The sequence below is a fragment of the Astatotilapia calliptera genome, chromosome 16 (assembly GCF_900246225.1).
Source record: "Astatotilapia calliptera chromosome 16, fAstCal1.2, whole genome shotgun sequence".
NCBI classification, from domain to species: domain Eukaryota; kingdom Metazoa; phylum Chordata; class Actinopteri; order Cichliformes; family Cichlidae; genus Astatotilapia; species Astatotilapia calliptera.
This window is the reverse complement of record NC_039317.1, coordinates 19,771,053-19,797,405: the sequence shown is the minus strand read 5'-3', so window position 1 is coordinate 19,797,405 and position 26,353 is coordinate 19,771,053. Positions and strand designations below refer to the sequence as shown.

Genomic DNA, 26,353 nt, shown 5'->3' with positions numbered 1-26,353 from the left:
TTGTGATATATCATCGCAGTTTATAATCCAGGTATCAAACTTAACACACTGTTCGCGTAAATACGTGACTTAGCAAAAACAAAAAACAAACAAAAATTCTATTTTTAAGCGCGAATATGAAAAGCATAAGAATGTTTAACAGGTATAGGAACATGTAAAAAGAATACTGAAGTTTTTGGATACATTTGTAGTCTTACGTTATTTTTATTTCAGGCTTGGGAATCTTCCTGTGTTTGAAAAACAAATGCACATCGATCAGTTTGCTTAAACTTTTAAATAAGAAGGTAATGTCTTGTGATTTTAAAGTGCACTCTGGCTAAGTTTGAATTTAAACATTGTGCACTGATAAATTAAGTTTCTTAATTTTAATTTTCTGATTACCCAAATATGTACTAGAGAAAATTATTCCAAAGCATTAGCACGTATACATAATGAAAAAGACCAAATTTCTTGTTGTTCTGCTGCAGGGATCAAGCACAGAGGAGCTTGCGCGAACATGAGTCTTTTTTGGCCCTTGGTGGGCTCCGTAGCACGCAGTTCCACAACGTGCGAGCAGTGAAGTGGGGACTGTTGGTTTGAACAGCTTAAACTGCTTCTAGCTGCGACTTATTATGTAAGTGTAACTTTTTAAGATTGTGAAAACAATTTTTAAGGCTTTTTATGTTACCCAGGGAGTGTTTTATAACGTTACTAAAGAACAGAGTGGATTTTCTTCCAGCAGGTTTAAACAGCGTGCTGCAGCTAGAATAGTGTTAGCAGAGTAGCGGTGACTACTTTAATTTACCTACAAAAAAAAAGTAATTCACGCACTAACAAATCACGTAATTTAGTAAAACATGTACCGATAGCGTGGATAGACAAATGAGAAGCTGCTTTTGTTGTGTTGATGCCAAGCGTGGCCCGTGTACTGAAAGAGCTAAGCTAACAAGTTAGCCGTGGAGCTAGATGAGCCCGTAGTTAATTATGGTGACTGAAACACGTCGGTTTAGTCCTGCGATGTGCTACAACTCACAATTTTAGGTTTAGGTTCCCTTTTGTAAGATTTAAAACTGGGCATCTATCTGAAGGTGTGTATCTAAATGTAAATATATAGCAACTAAATGATATTTAATAGTGCATATAACTGTGTAACTGCATTAAGTTATTACTTTGGTTATTATAATCAAGTCTTAAAGATGGTTCCTGTATGGCCTTGCAGATAATTTACAAAAACTCAGACAACAGCAAGGCCTCATACCAGCGTTTAATAATATGACAACGTGGCCAATAGCTAATCATATTTTTTCCCTAGTTCGTTTTGCTTGTATGTTGTTTTTCAGTTTTGGGTTTTATTTATTTATTTTTTTGCTTTGTGTTGTTTGTTTTTTCCGATTTCTTTATACTCTTCCTCGTGCTGTATTTGAACTTTCAGCCAGCACAACATTGATCAATGTCGGCTAGGGAGGTTCGTAAATATTATTTGGTTTGCGGATAAGCTGATGTCAAGCAACATCCCTAGAAAATGGCCACATAGCTGCGCTGTCCTCAATATAGCAAAGGGGAATGGAACTTTCTGTGTTTACAAACATAAAATATCAACATATAATAATTCTAAGGGTGAAAAAGCCGATTTCCCATTAACATGGTTCAGGCTGCCTAAGCCTGGCAGTTTTTAGTCATTTTATACCTTCTGTTTAAAACAGTTGACTCTTTGAGTACTAAAGTCTAATATTTGTTAGAACAACCTGTTGTATAAATTTAATCTTTGCCATGTTTTAGATTGTTTAGATTTTTGATTTCACAGGTTGTCATACAAGTGTTTTTCATGGTTTTTGACCTTCAGATATTTTTACTTGATTCTCAAAAAAATTCATTTCTAACAAATTAAGAGGTACATCAAAAATCAAATGAAATGGAAAATAATGAAAATATTTAAGTGTCATAGCTTTGTTTTATGTGTAATTCATGCAAATTATAAACAATTATAAACAAAATTACAAAACCCAATTTAAAAGTTCTTTAGGATTTGTTCCAGAAAAATCATTTTTAATCCAAATTTTATTCCTTTTAATCTTTAATGTATTAGTAAAACCAAAATCTTAATATATTTGGCCAATAAGAGTGCATCGTAAATTGTAAGTTATCCTATAGGATCTTATGTGTGGGTGTGTGTGTCCAGTCTGTTTTAAAACTTATGACAATCAAGAATTTAGATAAGTGAATTGAAATTTTATTAAATATAGATAAATATTGTGAATGACGTCACCTGCAGTACCTTCACATCCCAACAGAGGGCTGCGACCCACATGTTGGGAATCTGCCATTAATATAAAATTTACATCCATCCATCCATCCATTCGCTTCCGCTTATCCTTTTCAGGGTTGCGGGGGGTGCTGGAGCCTATCCCAGCTGTCATAGGGCGAGAGGCAGGGTACACCCTGGACAGGTCGCCAGTCTGTCGCAGGGCTATAAAAAAAAAATTTTTTTTTTACAAATTTACAGTTAATACAAAAAAGCTCCCCGAAAAAAACATTTCGATTTTTTTGTTTCATATGTAACATGGATAAAATCTCTTCTTGTAAGATATTTTTATTTAAATGTTTGTTGTAAACATCAGAGAAATCTCTAACTCAGTAGGACACCTTTCTTTTTGTTTTGTTTTTTTCTATGCAGAACCAAAATGGCAGAAAGTCAAGAAGAGATGTCTCCACTGGAGGGGAAAGTGGTGCGACAGATCGAGGTATTTCCAATTTAAAGTTTAAACTCATAATTTGGTATTTACCAGGTAAAACTGGTCCTGATTTGGCTGTAAATGATTCCTACTCAGTACTACTTTGGCGATCACAATCTTCCAAGAGACCGGTTTCTCAAAGAGCAGCTGCAGGTCGATGATGGCTGGGTGACTTTGGAGACGATGCTTAAATTCAACAGGTTTGTTTATTTCTCTTTAATGCTTTCCGTGTCAAATAATTACTGTATTTATTTTATTTTAGTCTCTATTTTTGGCTTTCATTTATTTACCTATGCTTTTTGTTTATTGAGATTTTAAGGGGGGGAACTCTACTCTGAAGTATATAAGTGGGGTTTAAAAGTCCAGGCGCTATCTTCAATTTGTTCATCTTTAGATTACTATTCAGTACTACTGATGTACTTACTTGTGTTTACTGATTGATGAGAAGTCTCTTTAACTTAAGATTTTTAGCTGATTGCATTGTGTATTTATAAATGTCATCATCTGAGGTCTCTAACTAAACTTAGGACTGAATTTTAGATGCACTTTTTAAGGTGTTGTTTGACATTACGAGACGCTGCACTAAAATCTACTTTGTAAATTTGTTAATTAAAATTCTTTCACTGTGAAATTGTATATACCTGTGGGGTATATTTGTTGGTTGCTTATATTAGACACTTTTTATTACAGATTAACTAAATACTATGCTTATCACAACTCGGCATTAAACACTGTGCTTACCTTCTGTGCAGTGCAGTTCTAACACTGCTTTATCTGTTGAAATATGAGCACAGAAAACTGGCCATAAAGCCTGCTAAAGCACAGAAATTAGCCACAGAAAATTAATAAATGAAAGCTGACACATGATGTAAAATGCTCTGACAATTTCTGCTAGTGTGTCCTATCAAGTCCCACGTTTTGTCATCCTCTAGAGGTTGTAGTTTTGGATATTTTGGATGTTGGTGTATATATGTGTGTGAGGATCTTTAAATGCAGCATGCGAGTGCAGCTAATAGGAGGAGACAGTGCCTGTGGCTGTAGTGAATGTTAGTTTCAATGTGTGTTCACATTGTGGTTACTGCATTGTTGAAGTGGCTTTTTTCTCTTCACCACACCTGTAATGACTAAAGGAGGTGTGATTGAGGGCTGACAGTAATTGGCAATTAACTAGCTTAATACCAGTATATTATTTATTATATTTATTGTTGTGAAAAACAGCCTTTTATGGACTGCAGTTCTATTCCACTTAGTGTAAAAATACTAGCACAACATGACATACTGAAGCTGCAGTAACAACCTTCAGTCCACAAGGACAAGGGTAGGCTTTTGAGTATAGCTGTTTGGGGTGGGTGTGCTGGGCAAGAAAAGGAGGATAGTGATGACTAATCGGTGTGTTTGGACCCTTTCTATGATTCATGATGGGCAGGATGAGATGAGAGCATGCTCTCATGCTGTGCCTCAGGTTCACTTGTTAGCAGTCAGGTCACAAGTGGCCACAGCAAGGGCAAATTAACACAGCAGGAGGAATCCATTCCTGTAATCCCTTTATTAAAGTGTATATTTAGAATGTAATGTAGTGTGTGAGTCAGCAAATTACATTCTAATTGAGCTTTATTACTTGAAATGGGAGTGCCCACCCCACTCACATACATAACATGACCAGGCTGAGAGAATTCAAAGAGGGACAATTAGATAAACTGCAGGGTCTTCTCCCTTATAATGCAGATGAATGCATGCATCATTAGTGTTAACACACAGCCCTACAGCCGCCTGTAGCTGAGTGTTTGTTGAAAGATTTGCATTCTTTTCATAGGTTGAAGTCTTTAACCACAGACAGCAGCGTCCTCATTGCAGCTCTGGAGAAGTCAAAGACTGGTCTCTTGGAAATCAGTGAAGACAAGACAAAGATCAGGAGGTCTCCCAGCAAGCCCTTACCCGAACAGGACGATGAATACAAGGATGCACTTAAACACAAATCTGTATACATGGCAAGTTTTTTAGTTTTTTTTAGTTTTTTTTTTTAACTGTATGCAAATGCTTTGAGAATGCGTAAATATTTGTTTGTGCTCACAGTGGCATTCAGACAACTTTTATTTTTTTCAAACTAATGCAGCGTAATGCAACAGTGCAATACATCTTTAGCCTACCCACACTCTTATAAATTGTGTAGACAAAATCACAATTATTCTCCACCTTGATTGTATTCCTACTGTTTTCCCTACATTTTGTTTTTTCCTCATCTAGAAAGGTTTCCCTCTTGAAACATCCCTGGATGAGATTCAGGAGTGGCTGAATGGCAAAGGCTCGGTAGTAAACATTCAGATGAGGAGAAACCTGCAAAGGCAGTTCAAGGTACGGGAAACAGAACTTGAGATGTATATAATTTAAAAAAATATTTTTTTTCAATTTTAGGAGACCTTCCCTTATATAATTTTTGTATTTCTGTTTTTTCAGGGATCTGTGTTTATCTGTTTTGACACTGAAGAGTCAGCCAAGCAGTTCCTAGAACGCACGGATATAAAATCATTCAAAGACAACGAGATGCTTGTGTTATCAAGGTAGGCTGTGATGCTTTTTAGGCACTAGCTAGCAGCTATCAATGGTGTCAGTGATTTAATAAAGAATTCACTGATTTAAGAGGTGTGGCAGATGTGTCATATATGTACTTTGATGCCTTTAAATCGGATGAAGTAGCTTGCATAACTTCTATTTTATTTTTTTTTAATCTTTTAAATTGAACAAAGAAACTGAACTGTTTTGTGTGTTGGGCCAATATAGACTTACAGGCCCATCGTACTTGACCTTGTGAATAATGTGACAGCACATCTGCTGATGATGTTTCAGCTTGCTGTGCACTTCCCGGCATGGAGCCTGTAAAGTTTTTACCAGCATTTAAATGATATTAGTAGAGAAGCCGAGAGAATCAGAGATTACACAGGGTTTTTTTTTTTTTTTTGGTGAATCATACAAAACTACTATATCCCAGAAGAAAAATACAGGTGGTATTTCTGGGATACAGAGAATAGAAAACAGCTGTAACAAAGTTTTACAATTATACTAAACTACATACATATATCTGGATGATAGAGGTGGGAATCACCATACATCCCACGATACGATATTATCACAATACTTAACACACGATATGATATTATTGCGATTTTTTTTTTTTTTTTTTTTTTTTTTTTTTAAATATTTTGCAATATTCAGATTCTGTACATAAAGTTAAACTTTATCAATATTCATTTTGTCTAATATCAAAGTCTCGCACTCAGTCTTTCTCTCATTTCAGTCAGTTTTATTGTTGACAAAGTGAACGGTTTGTATTACAGTCTAGTCCAACTTAACTGAATACAACCATCTGGTACAATTATAGCTATTCTGAACTAAGCAATTTATGAAAACTATGCAGCCCCTTCAGCAACTGAAAAATTTGAAAGTAAATTAAAACAAAATATAAATTTACATCAAATAAAAAAGTTTTAAACTTAATTAAAATAAAACATGTTCTTAAATTAAAATAAGTAAACTGTCATGTTTATTGCTGCCAAAAAAAAGTTAAACACATTTGGACAGTGAAGGAATGTCAGGATTCTTGCTCAGAAAAAGGATCAACATGCTCTGAGCACAAAAACCTTTTTTGTAACAAAATATCGATTTCTGCTGTCCCTGTATCGATACATTATTAGCAAACAAAATATCACGATACTACACAGTATCGATTTTTTCCCCCACCCCTACTTTTCGTTCGATCATGTCGGTTTTAACAAGTAAATGTTTCCCGGCATGGAGCCTGTAAAGTTTTTACCAGCATTTAAATGATATTAGTAGAGAAGCCGAGAGAATCAAAGATTATACAGGGTTTTTTTTTTTGGTGAATCATACAAAACTACTCTATCCCAGAAGAAAAATACAGGTGGTATTTCTGGGATACAGAGGATAGAAAACAGCTGTAACAAAGTTTTACAATTATACTAAACTACATACATATATCTGGATGAGATGCATTTTTTTTAACTGGGGTTTTGCAAACCTTTGAATTTCTCTGTGTGAAACAATGTAATTGATCAGCTCTTTTTTTTTTTTTTTTTTTTTTTTCAGGGAAGCCTACCATGCCAAGAAGGTAGAAGAGAGAAAACAGTTTAAAGCAGAGACAAAAGCAAAAGTTAAACAGTGAGTACATATTCTTTAGTATCTTTAATCATAAAACTGGATTTTACACTTTGTGAAAAATAACCTTCCTACTTCTGTCTTTTTTATTCAGGGAAAAGGAACAACAGCAGAAACACGCAGAGAAAAAAGAAATGGTAAGCTCTCCAAGTGTTTGTGAGCTTATTCTGCTAATGAACGCACCACTTAAAGAATAAATAGGCTTTGTAATGATGTTTTCTCATTTTACTTGCAGGATCTGCTTTTGGATGAGCAGTCAGGACGTTTACTGAAGTTTTCAGGAGAGCTTGAAGGTGTTTCAAGAGAAGACTTCCATGAATTGTTCTCTGGCATCGAACACATAAAGTGGGTTGACTTCACAAGAGGGGCCAAAGAGGTATGTTCTCCATCTGTTTCTTCATACATGTGGTATAACCTTATCTACTTACATCATTTACTTGTGTAATTCAATTCAACATGTTTTAATTGTAACCATTTGTTTTGTGTGTTTGTGTTTTTATATTTGTGCGGGTTGAGGACATCTGGTGAAATTGTGTCCTTGCAAGAGAGACGAGATGTCTGGGGTTGTTTAGACTAGTGGGGTGATGAATGATAATATCCACATCTGTGGTAATTATAGGAAATTTCCAAGGACAGAAAGCAGTTTTCATTGACAGTACAGAGAGATTTTGTCTCTTGGAGAAAGGGGGTGATGTCTTCCTCAGGTTTCTAATGTTTGCATGACAATAAAGAGACTGATAAACCAGAAAACTGAAGTCAGGTTTACAGACTTTTTTTCCACAACACAACATGGTGGCATGACTCAGGATTGAAAATGAGTAGAGCTGTTTCATTTCAAAGAAATACTATTTGTTTAAATATTTTATTTTTTTCTCCTCCTGATAAGGGCACCCTTCTGTTTGACGGGAAAGCACAGGAAGCGTTAGATAAAGCCAAAAAAGAACACGGAGAGGAACTGAAAATCAACGACAACACTGTCACATGGCAGCTGCTTGAAGGAGATGAGGAGAAGGATGTGATGAAGAAGATAATAGAGGCTCAACAAGGATCATTCAGCAGGTGCAGAGGCAGAGGTGAGATGCATTTCCATGTTGTTTAACATTGTTGACTGCATTGGAATGTAATCAGTTAATGTCAATAAAGATACAGTTCCACAGTGTCATCTATATGATTTAGTAAGGTAGTCTTGTCTGTCGTAAAAGGTGGAAGAGGAAGAAGAGGCCGACGGGGAAGAGGTGGCAGAGATCAAGGCAGAACTCAGTACCAAGGAAAAAAGATGAAGTTTGAAAGCGATGATCACCATGAGGAGGGTAAGTTCAAAATCATTTAGCGCTTTTAGTTCATTCAACTCAAAAATTTAATATCCTATTCATTTTCAGTTCCTAATGGAGTCCCCCAGGGATCTATCCTGGGCCCTCTTTTATTTGTCATCTGTTTCCCATTTGTCATTTTTCTAACAGTTAAACTCATGCAGATGAAGGCACAACATTGCTGCCACCCTTTCCCTCCCTTTGATAGCAGATCTCACGTGAAAAACAGAAAACAAAGTAGTGATATATACTCACGATATACACTAAACTATAGATGTGTAAGACAATGGGCCACTATATAGAGTCAACATAAAATAATCATGAATCCATTTCGCAGGCTTACATATTCTCAACATAAATAATGAATGGTTGCCAGGAAGCATAGAATTTTCCAGCACACCCTCTGATGGTGAACTTAATCTTCTCTAGATGAATGTGGCTCACCACGTCTCTGATCCACTGGCCAAATGTTGGGGGCCAAGGATCCTTATTTTCTATAAACTTAATATCAGTTTCCGTTGTTATGTTGATGACATTCAACTCTACCGGTCTACTAAACCTACTGCTGTCATCCCACCCACTGTCCTATGTGTTTACCTCCAGAAAATCAAATCCTTGCAATTTTCTCTAATTAAATTGATAAAATAGAGGTTCTCCTCATTGGCACCAAATCCACTGTCTAAATGTAACAGTTTCTCCTTTCCTTCTGGTCCAGACTCTGGGTGTCATTCTTTTCAAGCACACTCGCCTCCATCCATCTCTTTTTACCTGACTGTACTGCCATCCTTGGTCACACCTCGGTTAGGACCCACCTACTGTAGCTCTTTTTGGTCTTTCTCTCAACTTGTTCATAAACGTCAATTGTTACAGACTTCTGCTGCTTGCATCATCACCAGAACTCAGTCACATCACACCTGCCCTTCAAAAGCTCCATTGCCTTCTGCTAAAATATTGCACTTCAATATTCTGCTTCAAAATGTAGTCTTGGGAACATATTGTAGTCTGTGTTAAGATTATTTCTTATCTAATTTGTATTTTCTTTTTTGTTTGTGTTTTTTCCCTTTAACAGCTGCACCTATAAAGAGAGAACGGGAAGATCCCGATTATGGTCCTGCAGCAAAAGTTATCAAAACTGAAAATGGATCTTAGTTATGACTTAAAATCAGTTTTTCTTTAATGAAAACGTTTATTACAAACAGTGAAAATGGAAAATACAGAGACAACTTGAGTCCATTCCAGTGAAAGCTTCAAGTTTTGGAAAATCGTAGGAAGTCCACCTGGATGTCAACCTGGAGAAATATGTTCAAAGCATCATTTTGCAGCCTTTTATGTCCCCGAATACTGTGCCTCTTATATTATTTGTGTACCCATGTTTCTCTTTTGAAGATGTTTTGCATTCACCTTAAACTTTTTCACTATAATTTAATTTCACCAGGAGATTTTAGTTTATTTTGCAAGACCTGTGTGACATCTAGAATGTGTGTGGAGTTAGTTTTCCTACATTGACTGATTGAAAATATCTTCTTTGCTAATTTGTTGTTTGCATATGTGGACTGCAAATAAATCATTTACCAAAAAATGGGGGAAATCTGTCCTGTGTCACATTTAGCTGGAGAACATGTACTGTCTGATGTAATCTTACCGATTTCTTTTTGTGGAACTTGTAAGATGCTGGCAGGTCATATCGCAGTTCTTTAATAAAAGTATTTAGTGAATATTTGAATATTTTAATAATAGAAGAGAAAAAAAAAAGATTGGCCTTATTTTTCTTACCTGCTATGACTTCCATCTTTACTCCCCAGTCATTTGCCTTCTTTTGTATGTGCTGCAATGGGATCATAAAAAACAGATCAGGCATCACAACATTCATACTGTAGATAGAGATGTGAGTTTTGGCTTCATATTTAATGGTCACATTGATAAATTAACTGCTAAGTAAGATGTAAAAGATCAGCTTTCAGAGACCTGAGAGACTGTCAGGGGCTGGTGAACTTACTTCTCGTGTTGACGTTTTATGAAGTGAGTAAACGGCTGTCTTTGCCATGGTTAAAGCAGCTCGGAGGAACTTCATGTCCATACCTTAAACAAAACAGAACAATAAGTAACGGGCTGTATGAAGGGTTAAAGGGATGCTCCTGTGACTACAAATGCACAGCCTGCCCGAAAAGATGTGACAAATTAGGCAGCTGGTGAGTGGACGCTCAGGTGGACAAAACTGTCGTCACTGCCTGTCTGTGGCACAAAATGGTTTAAAAGAAATAAAGAAGCATGTTTGCGGGCTAGTTGGTTCATTCTAAACTTCATGGACTGATCAGCTACTTGTGGACACACACACAGTAGTGAGGTTTTAAACAGTCAGCGCTCCACAGCTGGACACATGAAGTGAAGAGAGTAGTGTGCACATATAATTGCAACAGTAAAGAACTGTGCAAACGACAAGTTGCCGCTAATCCTTACTACCATAACATAAACACGGAATAAACTTAAATGTATTATTTCTTTGAGTTATTTTGCATTTTGTTAGGCTGGGGGGCTTAAGTCTCTAGTGCTTCAGTTATAAGAGGATTTTCAAAATTAGTAAAGAAAGAAACCGCTCATATTTAAGGCATGCGCTCACCTTGGTTGTGTTTTGTCCCAAATGGTGGATTCATTATGACAGTGTCAAACTTTTCGGCGTACGCCTCTGGCTCCAGACGACACATGTCACACTGGATCAAATCCACGTTAGAAATCTCAAACTCCTCTGCGTTTCTTCTGAATATGTCCAGAGCGTCATCGTCAATATCGAAGCCGACGCACAAACTGCAGAAAGAAGGAAAAAAGATAGATACAGCGCAGAGAATAGACTACAGTAAGCCACGGCTATGTTAAACTTATAAACAATGCTCTCACCCTGCGTCAAGCATCGCAGCTCCGATGCTGAGGACTCCGCAGCCACATCCCAGGTCTGCTACGAGTTTACCCTCAATGTCATCAAATGTACTCTGGATTGTGTAGAGCATACATGCTGGGGGGGGGGGGGGGGGGGATAATAATGAATACAAAATATGTGCTGTTACACGCTCAACTGATCGTCACTGTTACCGTCATACCTGCAATATGAGCACTGGTTGGATACTGCTCAAGAAGGATTTTTGGCTCTTCAAATGTGTCCACCTGCTGCAGACAGCTTTCTAATTCCTTCAGTTTCATCGCTTATAATGTCCCAACTTTGCGTGCAACAGTGGGTTAATTTAAATTTCCTTCTTTAGTTTAAATCACATTGAGAGGATAATTTGAGCCATGATTTCTACTGAAGCTAAGAAGTTCCACGGGGTAAGCAGCTGTGCACGTCAACCAAAACAATCCGACGATAAACCGTGGTAGCGCACATGTTCCTACCCGCGAATGGTGTTTATGACACTAATAATAATATTAGTGATTAAATTAATGATGACAATATTGTTAAACCGTTTTACAAAAAAAAAAAAACTTTTAGTTTAATATCCACACTTTTATAATAATCTGTCATTTCCCTTTGTTATCAAAAATTTACAATGTTTTAAAAAAAAAAAAAATACATATTTTTTGCTACATAGACACGCAGATTGCTCTGTGCGGACAGTTACTCTATGTGCTTTTTGTTATCTGCACATGTAGTATTTTATTATTATTATTATTAGTAGTAGTAGTAGTATCTTCTTTTGATTACACAAAAGATAATCTGCCTCTATCTCCTTCTACCTCCAGTATCCTGTTCTGTCACCCCAACCATCTGAATGTTCTCCTTTACTACATGAATCCACTCTTTGAATCCTCTCTGTGGTCTTCATCTTTTATCCATTATCCCTTCTCTACACATGTCCAAACCATCTCTCTATTTTGCTATTCCGGTCACAGTGAAAACCTCAGCTCTGACAACTCTAGCTCGCTCTCCTTCACTTCTCTTGTGCACTGTCCATTGTTTTGGATGGTTGACCCTAAGTATTTAAACCCTTCTGTCTTCAGTACCTCCAGTCCTTGGAGCTTCATTCTTACACCTATGTCCCTCTCATTCACACATGTGTTCTGTCTTGCTTCTACTTCTTTTATTCATCTTCTCTCTAGAGCAGGCCTCCACCTCTCCACCCTCTCTTCCACCTGCTCAATACTCTCACTATAGATCACGATGTATTCTGCAAACGTCATGGTCCATGAAGAGTCCCGACCACTGGAAACAAGCAGGGGCAGTTCTCACCATCTCACTGTCATCATACATGTCCTGCACCACCCTTGCAAAGTTTTCTACCACTCCTTACCTTCTCATGTCGTATCAAAATTGAACATATATTAACATAACATAACATTATATTATATTATATTATATTATATTATATTATATTATATTATATTATATTATATTATATTATATTATATTATATGTACCTTACGTCTTATTGCTTAAAGCTAATTTATGTGATAGATATTTTTTACACACTTAGATTTTTGTTAGTTCTTGCGATTTTTCTTTTTGTTTTTCCCCTCTCCTATTAGATGTGTCTACAAAAAATAAAAATAATGCTGATAAAGATTCAAAAACTCAACCCCCACAAAAAATTAACGAAAAGAAAATAAATCCCTAAATTCCAATACTAGGTTTAAGTAGGTCAAATACTGTGTAGATTTATTTCCAGTACATGAAGTACAACGAGCGGAAATTACTTCAGGAAATTCTCTAGCCAACAACGACGTAATCAGCCGTATCGCGAGAAAACCCGAGAACATGGAAACAAGACAACAAAAATAAATTTGTGGACAACAAGCCAGAGTGCATGATGGCGGCGTCGCTGCTACGCCGGGACAAGAAAGCCACTGCCGCCCACTTGAAGGCAGACTTAAACCGGACTGACAATAGCTCCGGAGTCCGGCAACTACAGGAGCTTCTTGACGCTGTACTGAATCCCGAAAAACCAGCGGCGGACGGAGAAGCTCTTGACTGGTGTAAATGTCTGATTGCAGGAGGCGAAGGTTTCGATGAGTTCTGCAAAACGGTGCGCTCCTATGACAACGCGACTCTGTGCGGCTTGGTTTGGACGGCTAATTTCGTGGCATATCGATGCCGGACCTGTGGCATCTCTCCGTGCATGTCGTTGTGTGCTGAGTGCTTCAATAACGGAGACCACACGGGCCATGATTTCAACATGTTCCGGAGCCAGGCTGGTGGGGCCTGTGACTGTGGAGACAGTAATGTCATGCGAGAGAGTGGGTAAGTCCGAGCTAGCTAACCCGGCTATGCTAACCGGCGCAGCCAGTGACATTTTCTCATGTGTGTTGTCAATGACAGTTTCCATATAAATTTATGAGATGCTGTTGCAGGGGAACAACATTTTTCAATCTAGCGATACTCCTGTCATTTATAAATACAACCCACGGGCTAAGGGTTACCTAGGCTAGCTAAACTCCAACGATCATACTGGGAGGTGTAGCTACAGGTTTCCGTGTACCTCTGTCTGTGGCTCTTTAGATATGGTGTGGTCTCCTTTCTGCTGTCAAAGTCTGAATGATCGTTAAGTAAGTGTCATCATTTTATCTTAATGTTTAAACAGCGACTGTCTCTGTTACTCTCTGACTCAACATCATATCTCTGTTCTTGATTACAGTTTCCTCCTAATCATAAAACTTAATTTCCACTCGCGGTTTAGATAAAATAATGTAGTAAACTATTAGCCTGCTTCCAGAGTTGGCCTGATTATCATGAGATGATAATTTAGTTTGTTACGTGGACAGCAAAATACTGGGTAACTGAGTAAAAACCTATATAGAGATTCAGCATGCAAGAGTCTTTACTGCTATTAAGTAAGCATAACGAAATTATAGTTATTGTCCCTCAAATGGTGCATAAAGTGTACTTATACTGACACACACACACACACACACACACACACACACACACACACACACACACACACACACACACACACACACACACATACTAATACATATGTGAACATATACATACTTGTGCATAAATTATATAGAAACGTATGTCATTTTGGATGATGTAAAGAGTAAGATTGGACTACATCTTTATAAATATGTGATGTATATATCAGGGTTGTAAATATGTGGAATTGAGCAGTAATGCACTTTACATGCGTTATTTACAGATTATGAAATCTCTATAAACAGATTATATGAATGTAGATATATAATTCTAAGTGTTATGAACAGATGATCTTTTTTTTTTTTAAAATATTACAGTCTTATGATCTTCAATAACAAATTATTCATATGTTAGACTATGTTTTTGTGTCATACTGATTCATTAGCTCATAAAATTTGTGTATGGATATTTAATGATGTATGAGAAAGAGGTGTGGTAGTGTGTGGGCTGCTGTGAATAACCCTTTAGTTCCCACTTCAATCAACCATTATTACCCAAAGCCCAATCCAGTAAATATCACAACAATATATTCATGAAATAAACCAAAAGGAAAACTCTTCTGCTCAGACCTCTGGGCTGTTTCAGAAGCTGAATGCAAATTGTACTCAATTTCTACCTGATAATTAAAACATGCTAACAGTTTCTTGACCAACTTTATCTTCTTTTAGTGCACATGAAGGAACAGCAGGAGCGGTCAAATGTACCTTTCTGTGTGACACTGTTTTAAAAAAACATTTCCTTTCCCCTGACAGGTTTTGTCGAAGGCATCGGTTGAGAACTGGGGAAAATATCCCCTTAATTCCCAGAGACCTGCTCTTGATGTCTGAGATGGTTCTTCCCCGCTTTATCCTGTGTATCATACAGTATCTGAGAGATGGATATGTTGAACCAGGTGAAAACAGTCATAACAGACACATGAAGTACAATACTTATTAACCAACGTAAACTGAACCTGTAACTTTAATGTGTGGTTGTCACCAATTAAAGGTACAACACCAGACACTTTCATTCGCTTTAACTTCAGTGGTTTACATCTGATATGATATTATATAAGATGGAAAACATGAGCTGCTGTGCAAGCCTTATACAAGTGTTATACAACTATTTACACGTAGAGTTACTTTCACTGAGTGCTGGGTCTCACGGGTCTCGCATCTCTTATCTTATTTTACCAGACACCTCAACTGAGAGAGATCTACAGAAAGTCCTGCAACAGCTGGAGCCTCAGATCTCCTTCCTTGAGGAGCTTACAAAGATGGGAGGAGCAATGAGGACTGTGCTGACAAAAATCTTGACCAATCAGCAGGCATTCAAGGAGCTGAGCATGGGTAAATATCCAGCTTAGGGTTTGGGCTCAATTAACAGAGCATTACCACTGATTTTTTTTTTTTTTTTTGTAATTTTAGGTCAGCAATGTACTAATTGTGAAAAATATTTTACTTGATATATGTGAACCAAAAAAAAAAAAAGAAATTAGAAGGTTTTCTTGCTCACTGCTTAACTGTTGCAGGCCAAGAGGAGAATTTGTATGCTAAGAAGAACTATGACAAGTATTTGTCAGCACTGAAGAATTCAGGTCTGGTATCAGTGGAGGAAAAAGGCCAGAGTGCTGCTGCTGATGTTGGTGTTGGGGCTGAAGGAGGTGCAGGCGCGATGGTCCTGTTAGGTAAGATGACATGTTTTTTTTTTTTTCTTTCAATAATCATCCATCTGCTTCACATCTTTAAGATAAAAAGAAAAAAATCATAATACTCTCCATTTGTTATTAATTATTATTTTTATTTGAATACATTTTAGTATTGTAAACGAGTCCACATTCCTATAAACGTATATTAGATTCTTTTTCTACCAAGTTTTATATACATTACACATGCAGTACTTTTTAAAAATGTATAAATAAATGCACGTACAGTGAATAAGAGACCAAACATTTCATAAATAAGTTTGTTGGTGCTATAATAACAGGTGACATATGTTCTAACTGTTGCTAAATAGTAATTAGTCCATTTGTTTTGTTAGGAAACAGCGGACCAGGGAGTCCAGACGAGCAATGTAAAGAGGTATGTTAAACTAATGCTTAAAATGACACTGACCTGATAATGAATGTGTGTTATTTTAAGTAATACGTTTTTTTAATTCCTCTTTTTATAAAACTGGTAAAGCCATATCACTGACCTGTGCAACATTAATGTTGTTTCTAATTTATGCTCAGTCAAAAAATGCTCAGTTGATGCCTTAATGAAAATTTGCAGACTTCTTGAAATTTATGTTGTTTTGTGTTTTCTTCCAAGGAGGATCAAGATGGAGGACAGTCTGTTGGTCAGAGGAAGAGGGTTAAGCTGAGTAGCAGTACCAAAGGTGCATGAAAAGAAAGGCATTCACACTATAATGTCTGAACTGAGCTGAACTGTGTATTCATTATGTCTCTTTATTGTCCTCAGACCCTTGTATTATTGAATCTCTGAAGCATAAATGCTTCCTGGAAGAGTTGCTGTTTTGGACAATAAAATACGAGTTTCCTCAGAAGATGGTCACCTTCTTATTAAACATGTTGCCAGATCAAGATTACAAGGTATTTTCTTTTCCAATTTTTCATGTGCAAAAATTAATGCCGCATACCACCTTTCAGATGCCTGTCTGATCTTAATTTTAACCTCCTAAGACCCAAACTCTTCCACGGCATGCATTTTTAATTTCTCTTTGATATTTGGGCATATTGGGACCCGATGAATGTAAAAACAAAGAATTACCAGCTTCTTTTTTTTTTTTAACCTGATTTTTGTTTCTTAGAAAAATAAGAGCCACATATGAGGATATTCGTTTAAAATTTCGATAGAACAGTAGCAGTATAATGTCCTTGTAAGTGGATATCAGGCTCTCAGAAAAATTAAGTATTTTGGTCTACAAGGGCCTGAAATGTGATGTCCACATATGTGGACGCCAGGTCCTTGGAGGTTAAAGGATTCCTTCCTATGACATGGTGCAGACCAGGAGCAGTTATACAGCTCACAGGCTAAAAGTGGTCCACAAAGGCCTCCAAAGGGTGTCATTTCATTTGGCTTCGTTCTGCACCAGAAAGCTGTTTGCATGTCATTGAGAACAAATTAGAGATGGGAATTATCGTCATCATCTTCTTGCTGACGAATGCATTAACCACAACCTGCTGCATGACACCAAAGTGGTATTGTTAAGCCAAGGACCTGCACCCACACGTTTACAACAGTGGTGTTTCTTTATGAGTTTACAGCAACTGAATGTGGAACAACTGACGCATTGTTGAAATCGCGCAAGACAGTTCAGACTTTTTTTTTTTTTTTTTTTTAAATAGATGGTTTATTAAATTCTTATTGCATCTCAGTATTTTTGTCCTTGCAAAACTACTCTAGTAAATGATTTACAGGAAAAAAAATCCTTTTTGAGCTTAGACCTTGGTGCAACTTCCTCCCCTCCTTCCTCCTCCGTTAAAGCCAGCTTTCTTCTGATTGGTTGCCCTTCGTAAACAGAAGGTTTGAACACCAGAGAAGTGTGGTCACAGCCTGAAATAACCGTATTGTGGATATCTGGTCCCAGTTACACCATACACAGCCTGAAATTGGAATGTTTCAGTTGTTTAAAGCTTGAGCTGGGATTACATGCACATATTTGAAATTATGTTTCCTGTGTTTAATATAAGAATCTTACCTTCTGTGCTTTGGGATTCATGCATTGCCTTTTCATCATGCCTTTTCAATATCAAACTGGGCTTAAAAAAGCTCAGTATGTATGAGTTTTTGAAGGCAAGCCTTAATCGTGTTATGGGCTTCTTGTCTTTCTCTCTGGCAGATCACCTTTACAAAAACATTTGTCCAACATTACGCTTTCATCATGAAAACGCTGATGAAAAGCCACGAGTCGGATACGATGTCCAACCGCATCGTTCACATTAGTGTGCAGCTGTTCAGCAACGAGGAGCTGGCTCGACATGTCACAGAGGAGTGTCAGCTGCTGGACATCATGGTCACAGTCCTCCTCTACATGATGGAGAGTTGCCTTATTAAAAGTGAGCTTCAGGGTAAGTCGGCCAGTTTTCTCACTATTTTGATAAATGCTCACTCGGGTTGTATTATTAAACATGAGAAGGTTTTTTTTGTTTTCTTTTTTTAAATGGTATTTTCCAGGTTATTCATTGTTGATATTTTTGTCTTGAACTTATTAATAAAACTGAAATTTGGATTTAAATGGTTTTATATGCACCTGGTCAAAAGATCCATCATGACACAAATAATGGATGGCATTAGCTGCCTTTTTTATGTCTAATTGTGCAAATCTGTTACATGAAGCCACTGAGTTTTCTAAAGCAATAATTAAATATAAATGCTTCCTAAAGAACAAAGAACAGCTGCTAATTTTGCCCTATGTTTTTAATCATTCTTGGTGCTTGTATAGCCTGCACAGATGTTTCATTTCATTGCTGGCTCCAAGTAAAATGAGCTTGAATCTTTACCTGTTGGGTGAGTGGATGACGTGGGCACCCAAGTTTGTGGGTGCGATGACGTGAGAACATGGCGAGTTTAAAATTAATACCATAGTTGTTAGACAAGTTTGAATCTCAGTGACCTAGACCTCAAGGTTAAGGTCGGAGGTCAAGTTTTCTGAAAATTTTGCAAATGCGGTAACTTGAGAAGGAAGTCACCTAGGAGTTTGAAATTGATACCATAGGTATCTACTAGGAGGCTGAGCAGTAGCACTGGCATAGACTCCTTTTTTAATGCTGCACTCATCATTGTTGGCAGTGTTATAATAACAGCCAGGTGTTGATTTAAATAACACATTGACCCATGTCTATGTATTTCTTTATGTTTATTTTCTTGTAGATTCCTAAATACGATTTGATTCCAATTGTCAGTGTTTCCTGTCTTGCTGTCTTTCTTTTTTAGATGAAGAGAACAATCGGCATGTTGTGGTGAACTGCAGTGAAGCACTATTGAAGAACAACACCTACTGGCCCCTAGTTAGTGATTTCATTAACATCCTCTCACACCAAAGTGTAGCGAAAAAGTTCCTGGAAGACCACGCATTGTTGATGCTGTGGATGAGCTTTGTGTCGTTTTTCCAAGGTAAGTCCTATTACTTTCTTACACTTACTTACACTTTAAGATCACTGGATTAGATTGAGGCTTGTATTAATTAATTCTTGATTTAAAGAAAAAAGCTTCAAATTTTCCCCTAGCCTCCTTTGTTAAATTAATGCTATGTTATCCCAATGAAATGTACTCAAACAAATGTACTTACACCACAAAAGTGATTTTGTTATTATAGTCAGTGTGAGGCTAGTGAGTATTTTCATCTGTGACTCAGAAAGTTAATTTCAGACAATGCTTGTATCCCATCTATTGTTGGTATGGTGGGTTCAGAGATATCAAACCACATGGATATCAGTGTAATAGATCTAGTTTTTGTTATTCAGTCACAGTCAAGTCAAACACAACGCTTGATTTAAAAGCGTGTTCCTGCAGATTTATTTAAACTTCTGGGCTTATTCAGAAGGAGATTTGTTGCCCTCCTTTTAAATAGTTCAACCAAAAAGCAGAGTTGTGGTGCGATAGATTCTTTATCACTGGATTTGAATTGTGGTTGGTGCTGCTGGCTTTTTACTGCACTCTACCACAATCCTAAAAATAACGCTCACCCTTGTATAGTGGGCCTGAGTATCCTCTTGCTGACGCTATGAGGACAGTGTCACTATTACCCTGTATCCATGCGAGCCACAAACTGACACATTCAATAGAGAGTTTTGTAATTCACATACTTGTTGACATTTTATTAGGTTACATATAAATATGAGGGGAAATGTTGAATTTTAAAAACGCAGACTTGTATTTTAAACTTTTTATGTGCATTGAGAAGTTGTGCATAACAGGTTATAACCATTCTGCTGCTGTCATAGGTATGAATCTGAATAAGCGGGAGTTGAATGAACATGTGGAATTTGAGTCTCAGACGTACTATGCAGCATTCGCAGCAGAGCTTGAGGCCTGTGCACAACCAATGTGGGGTCTCTTAACACACTGCAAAGTCAAAGTAAGTCTCACTCACAGGATTAATGGAACATGCGTTATAAGCACCCCAAGCTGCAATCACTTACTACATAATACTATATCAAATTTTTTACATCTGATTTTATGTGTTACCAGGAAACACAAGAATACACTAAAACTGTGGTTCGATACTGTCTGGAGACCTTGCAGATCTGGTTTGATGCCATTGGCTTCATTGATGAGGTATATTAATGGCAAACTGCCGTATGTACAAGTAATATTTTCCCTCCCCTGTTTCACATAAATGTCTGTATATCTGTCATAGCCTGCTCCGAATCAAGTGACATTTCACCTGCCACTCCACCGCTACTACGCCATGTTCCTCAGTAAGGTATGCCACCTCATCTTTTAGTGCACAGTCTATTCTCTTTGGTGTCTGTGTTTATGTGTTTTTAAAGTTGATTGTTTGGTTCAAAATCCCCAGGCTGTAAAATGCCAAGGACTGGATCTGGACAGCCTCCTTCCTGACCAAGAGATGTTGATGAAGATCATGGTGCATCCACTCCAGATCCAGGTATAACAGTGGAAGACAATAGATTTGGTTTTACCTGCATGTCTAATGCACATCTGTGTCCATGCACTTATTGTAACAAGTAAAAGTATTTGCAGACTACGTGGCTTCAGGTTAGGAGAAGGTTAAGTGATTCCAGCCTACCACGTCTAACACTGGTCTGCAGAGACTCCTCACTCAATTAACACTTTGTTCTATGTGACTGTAGGCGTGCCTGTCAGAAATCCACAGCAACATGTGGGTGAGGAATGGACTGCAGATTAAGGGACAGGCTATGACTTACGTGCAGTCACACTTCTGCAACTCCATGATTGATCCTGACATCTATCTGCTGCAGGTGAGGACTCCTGCTTCACAGACAATACTTGCTGAGTGTCACTCGTGTGTGTGTGTGTGTGTGTGTGTGTGTGTGTGTGTGTGTGTGTGTGTGTGTGTGTGTGTGTGTGTGTGTGTGTGTGTGTGTGTGTGTGTGTGTGTGTGTGTGTGTGTGTTCTTTTATAATTTCAATTTAGTTTTTAAGTCTGCTTTCTCTCTTTTATTATTGAAGGTTTGTGCATCAAGACTAGACCCTGACTACTTTATCTCAAGTGTTTTTGAGAGGTAAGCTATATTTCTGATAATATTATGCTACATAAAACATTTAACATTTGCAGATGGGTAACATCTGGTTTATAAACTGTCCTCTGATGCAGGTTTAAAGTAGTCGACCTGTTGACCATGGCGTCTCAGCATCAGAATGCCGTGTTGGACTCTGAGCAAGAGAGACCAATGCTAGAAGGAGCACTTACCTTTCTGGTCATACTAACAAGCCTTCGCATTCATTTGGGTGAGTGGTACAGCAGAGGGCTGTGCAGCATCTTTATCAGAGTAGCAAACTACCTTACGGTATATAGAGTTACCCTAGAGCTAATAAATCATTTGCTGAGGCTCTGCGAGGTGTTGATAGCTGGTAGGTCGTGTCGCTGTTGGCACGAGTTCATGTAACCATTGTTTCTCTTTGCTGGTGCAGTTTTCCTGTATTTGGCACTCATCCCAGGAGTGTTTTTCTTTGCTGTATTACAATAAGAAGTGACTTTTTCACGTAAAACTCTCCAATGAAGTCCTTTACTTGGCTGAAAATGTCATTTGAACTATTTCTAGTATTTGTTCATGGAGATAACCAAGGACTTTGTAAATTATACTCTGACGCAAAAGGCCTACATTGACACTCCTCTCTTTGCATATATTGAAATATAACTGTGATACAATTTCTCCCTAGGGAGATAGTGCTTTCAGATGTTCTGCTGACTTATTCATCCATATTACAGAACACTGCATTACAAAACTGCATTATGTTAAAGAGATAGTGGTCACAGTCTGTTTTTTAAAAAAAAACTCCTCAGTTCATAATTATCTTGCCAAACCTCAAAACTGAGCTCTTACTGGTGTTTAAAGTGGCAATCTTGAAGTTTTTTCATAGATCATTTTGAATTTATTGAAAGAATAGACCTGTAAGTTGTTCCTAATTATTCATTTATTTAAGACATAAAATTAAATGTCTGTTTCATTACGGTCTCAGAAAGATGTAACCAACTGGTGATTGAGCCTGTGCTTCAGTGATACACTTGTACTTTTATAAACTTTGTAAGCTCCCAGGAAAAAAAAATACCAGTATAGTGGCTTTAGGTTAAAAAAGTATTTAGCTCCTGAAACACAAATTGTGAGCATATCTTCTCCAGTGGCATGAAATGTAACATGTTTGTCAGTGAGATTACGATTTACTGCTGCACTCAATCAGAAAAGCATCTACAAATCGTGACAGTGGTCAGTGGCTCTGGGTTTCAGCCGGTCAGTTACCATAGCGAGGTAACCGACTCGCTGTGGTTTGCTGACTCATGATGTGGGCAGCAAACAGCACTGCCTGATTCCTTTATTAAAACAAAAAGTTTCTTTTGTTTCCCCACTCTGTAACTCTGTGGCCTGTAACCACCTCTGGCTTGGTTATTGCCAAGACAGCCAGCACTAAAATTTTTAAGATTACATATTGTCAGCCATTTCTCCTATTTTGTCAAGTTTCTGTACTGGTGAAAGTCAGATCCCCTCACTGTCAGTTTGCCTTCACACTCTTCTTCTCATTTTCACCGACAGGGATGACCGATGATGAGATCCTTCGGGCTGAAATGGTCTCTCAGTTGTGCATGAACGATCGTACGCACAGCGCACTCTTAGACCTTGTATCCTTCAGTCATTAACAAATACTTTCTGAAGAGAAACTGTATTCAGTTATCCACAGTATATATGTATTTATATATGTTTTATTTTTCCTTAAGAGATTTTTCGTAGATTCCTGAAAATCCCAACCCAAAGAGTGGCATTGTACCCGGTAGCTGTAGTTTTGAGGATATGCTCTCTGCTGTAGCCGACTTCAAAGCACCTGTGTTTGAGCCTGGAGGATCCATGCAGCAGGGCATGTACACACCCAAAGGTAGGATATTCTCGTGAAGGAGAAGGCAGGATTTCCTAACAGATCTTAAAAAAAAGTAACAGATGTTTATAAAAGTGTTGTTACAGATTTTACAGAAGTGTCTGGTATGGTAAAGGCAGACGTTACACGCAGTCGTTGATACTGTTATAGAAGTAGTTTAGTTAAAATATGAAACCTAAGAATCTATTTGACGTTTTTCCACCAGCAGCTAAACAAAATTTTCATCAACAGTTGTAGTCACAGTGGGACGGAAATAAACAACATTGCAAATAACTGGTGTTTAGTTCATGGCTTGTTTGTGGGTTTTAACAATTCTGGGTTCATGTCCTCGCTGAGGGCTTTCTGCTTGGTGATAGCATCATCATCTGAGCAGCATGAAGATATGTCTGCTGCCCTCCACTGGCCAACAGTAACATTAGCTTTAAGAATGCGTGTAATATTTTAATATATTTTTGGAGGCTTTTTTAGCTGTTATTTGATAGGATCGCCAAGATAACACAGGAAAGCTGGGAGAAAGACCAGGGGGAAGAGACACAGGCGTCAGGACAGAGTCAAACCTGGGTCTGTGCTTTAGACTTGCAGCTAATGGGTTGCCTGCTCAACCCAGTGAGCTAAATCAGCACCCCAAAAGACTGTAATATTTAAGAGCTTTTTAAGACTAGATCTAATGAGCTGGTCGCTGAGCTTTGAATAGAAATTATGATAAAATATATATTTTTTTTATCATATTTTTAAATATTGTCTTATTTTTGTTTTATGGCCTAGAACTTACAGCAAATAGTTTTTCAAACCAACAGCAGTCATTTTAATCACAAAGCTGATATCTGATTTCTAGGGAGTTTACTTTGTTCTCCAGCAAGAAGCATATGAGGTAATATACACACATTATGGGTGGTGCATTCTTGTGAAATAACTAATTGTCTTATCCAGTTCACGGAAAGAATAAATGTTGTCACTTAAAAACGAACATATGTTAAATCTATTCTATTGCTTTTTAGATCGCTCCCTGTTATAGTTAAGAATGGGGCTCAATCTTTTGCACTAGATCTATGTCCTCAGGGCACCACTTGGGGGCAGACTTACACCACTTATGATGGTGACAGGTGAAAAACAGGGAAACCATGAAACAGTGTCACTTTGTACCTGAGATTGCAAAGCATTTCTCTTCCTTTTTTTCACTAGCTGAAGTGTGGGAGAAAGAGTTTGACCCCATCATGGTCGTTCTCAGAACAGTCTATCGCCGTGATGTCCAGTCCGCAATGGACAGATATGCAGCATTGTAAGTTTGATTTTCCCCACACATTTCTATTTTCTGTCACCTTCTAAACTCTGTATAAATGTTTCCTTTGCTCGGCAGTAGTTTTGTTGCTGTTTTCATGTTCAGTCATGACAAAAATCAGGTCGTCTCTCTTTCTGCTGGTGAAGGGACATGATTACAAAGGTCAGCTCTGCTAGGTGTTGAAGTGATTCCAATTAGATTGGTGTCGAGAGAGCTCAATATTTCAGGCTAAATTGTAATGCAGTTGTGGAAGTCTTTCTTTTTTTGATTGTCCTGAAGACGTCTCCAAGGATAAACATGTCAGCGGAGGTGAAGGAGATACTTTGGGGGTTAATTTTCTTTCTGGCTTCTGAAAATACTCATTAAACTAAAAGTGGCTCACTCTGTTTCTGTGTCTGAAATGGCAATTGGTTAGAGCCTTTGTAATTCATGGATGGATCACTCATCCGCCTCTTTCACGTACATGCTTTCAGTTTTCTCTTCAGTTTTTGTGTCCAGTACAGATGAAACTAGAGCATATTTCTCTCTCAGACATATTGAAGCTGCCTGTGCCACCTTCAGAGTCTGATACCAGCCTCATGTTGCTCATTCACACTGTTTGAATATGATGGATTACATGTCAGGCTCGCCCTGGCTCGTGTGATAATAATCCCATCATCACTAATAGAGTGCTGCCCCTCGGCTCTTCTGTTGTGTAGACTGAAATCTTTCGTGATTTATTCTGAACAGCATTCGGTGTCACTTTCCCAAACGCTTATTTCTCTCAACCTAACTCTGACTTCTCTCATTATTACTTGTATGTAATGAGTATAAAAATTGATTATTGCTAGTAATTGCTTTTTTGATTTGTTTTCTCGCCTCCTTTTTGATGATGATGTCCACTAGTTTGAAACAGTTTGGCATTCACACTGGCAACCCCTGGCCACCATACAAGGAAAGGACTCCTCTGCACCCATGTTACAAAGGTCTAATAAGGCTGTTGCACTGCAAGACGCTGCACATTGTGATATTCACTCTACTTTACAAGGTGAGTCTTTCACCCACTACCAGTGCCATATAAAACAGCCAAATCCATCGTCTCTCTTTGCAGTTTGTAGTATGACTTGGTTTGCAACTGGTGCTGAAAATTGGCGCATCACCAAATAATCATCTTCATAGTATCGATCAGGCAAGATGTATTTAAGAATACAAATTCATTGACAGATGGCCAGTTGAGGGCTTGGTATCAGTAATGAGAGGCTGATCTATGGATGCATAATAACTTAAAAAAAGCAAACACATTGACAGCTAAACCTTGTGTTATTTGTTCTCTGGGGTAAGCTAATGGTTTGATCATGTTCTAGATCTGGATGGATCATCAGAACATGTCTGAACACGTGCTGTGCATGGTGCTGTACCTGATTGAACTGGGTTTGGACAACCAGATTCAAGACAACAAGGAGGATGAGGTAAGATAATTTGCTTGGTTTAACTTGTAACCACTTTCCTCACTGTCTAGGCCCCTAGTGCCAACCAGTTTCTCACTGAGTCATTGTCGTCGTCGTCTTCTTCCTTTTTTTTTGTTTAGGAGCCTTGCATTGAGGAGCACTGTCACGACAGCTGGTTCCCAGGCACCAATCTCCTCTCCAATCTGCACCATGTCATCAACTTTGTCAGGGTGCGGGTTCCTGAGACCGCTCCAGAGGTAAAGAGAGAGGCACCTCCCAGCACCAGCACCGAAGCTTCTTCTTATGGCCAGGTAAAAGGAAACTCGGTGACAGGCCGTGCTTGTTTGCATTAACTTTAAATTAATTTGAGTTACATTCCTATTTCCATCCTCTGTGCTAAGCTAACTGCCAGCTTGCATCATAACTATGGAAAAGGAATGAGAAAGCAGGATTTTTTTCTAAAAACATTACTGCTTTTAAAATGTGTTTAATAAATAAATAA

General features: G+C 37.9%; 3 protein-coding genes across 4 annotated transcripts in view; 2 read left to right on the top strand and 1 right to left on the bottom strand.

Annotated features, from left to right (window-relative positions):
* The first annotated feature begins 483 nt into the window (after positions 1–483).
* Positions 484–9,772, top strand: ssb (small RNA binding exonuclease protection factor La). Its single transcript, XM_026145087.1, has 12 exons — positions 484–613; positions 2,654–2,720; positions 2,808–2,911; positions 4,525–4,699; positions 4,956–5,063; positions 5,166–5,269; positions 6,813–6,884; positions 6,976–7,018; positions 7,117–7,257; positions 7,768–7,954; positions 8,084–8,191; positions 9,261–9,772. Exons 2-12 carry the CDS (start codon positions 2,661–2,663, stop codon positions 9,338–9,340), a joined length of 1,182 nt encoding a protein of 393 aa, XP_026000872.1. The 5' UTR covers positions 484–613; positions 2,654–2,660; the 3' UTR covers positions 9,341–9,772.
* Positions 9,358–11,555, bottom strand: mettl5 (methyltransferase 5, N6-adenosine). Its single transcript, XM_026145089.1, has 7 exons — positions 11,284–11,555; positions 11,084–11,198; positions 10,809–10,993; positions 10,188–10,270; positions 9,965–10,016; positions 9,834–9,883; positions 9,358–9,480 (listed from the first exon to the last, which is right to left on the bottom strand). The coding sequence occupies exons 1-7, from the start codon at positions 11,381–11,383 to the stop codon at positions 9,439–9,441; spliced, it is 627 nt and encodes a 208-aa protein (XP_026000874.1). The 5' UTR covers positions 11,384–11,555; the 3' UTR covers positions 9,358–9,438.
* Positions 11,556–12,910: 1,355 nt separating this feature from the next.
* ubr3 (ubiquitin protein ligase E3 component n-recognin 3) overlaps positions 12,911–26,353 on the top strand; it is a 35,553-nt gene continuing 22,110 nt past the window's right edge. For both annotated transcript variants that reach the window (XM_026144153.1, XM_026144151.1), the window contains exons 1-22: positions 12,911–13,415; positions 14,846–14,985; positions 15,269–15,421; positions 15,604–15,759; positions 16,113–16,153; positions 16,385–16,451; positions 16,535–16,665; positions 17,916–18,144; positions 19,010–19,189; positions 20,020–20,153; positions 20,267–20,353; positions 20,436–20,501; positions 20,595–20,684; positions 20,890–21,018; positions 21,229–21,281; positions 21,374–21,507; positions 22,809–22,894; positions 23,004–23,145; positions 24,328–24,424; positions 25,310–25,451; positions 25,768–25,872; positions 25,992–26,162. In XM_026144153.1, coding sequence (XP_025999938.1) covers positions 12,982–13,415; positions 14,846–14,985; positions 15,269–15,421; positions 15,604–15,759; positions 16,113–16,153; positions 16,385–16,451; positions 16,535–16,665; positions 17,916–18,144; positions 19,010–19,189; positions 20,020–20,153; positions 20,267–20,353; positions 20,436–20,501; positions 20,595–20,684; positions 20,890–21,018; positions 21,229–21,281; positions 21,374–21,507; positions 22,809–22,894; positions 23,004–23,145; positions 24,328–24,424; positions 25,310–25,451; positions 25,768–25,872; positions 25,992–26,162 — 2,967 coding nt within the window. In that variant the 5' untranslated portion in view covers positions 12,911–12,981. The remainder of the gene's footprint in view (positions 13,416–14,845; positions 14,986–15,268; positions 15,422–15,603; positions 15,760–16,112; positions 16,154–16,384; positions 16,452–16,534; positions 16,666–17,915; positions 18,145–19,009; positions 19,190–20,019; positions 20,154–20,266; positions 20,354–20,435; positions 20,502–20,594; positions 20,685–20,889; positions 21,019–21,228; positions 21,282–21,373; positions 21,508–22,808; positions 22,895–23,003; positions 23,146–24,327; positions 24,425–25,309; positions 25,452–25,767; positions 25,873–25,991; positions 26,163–26,353) is intronic.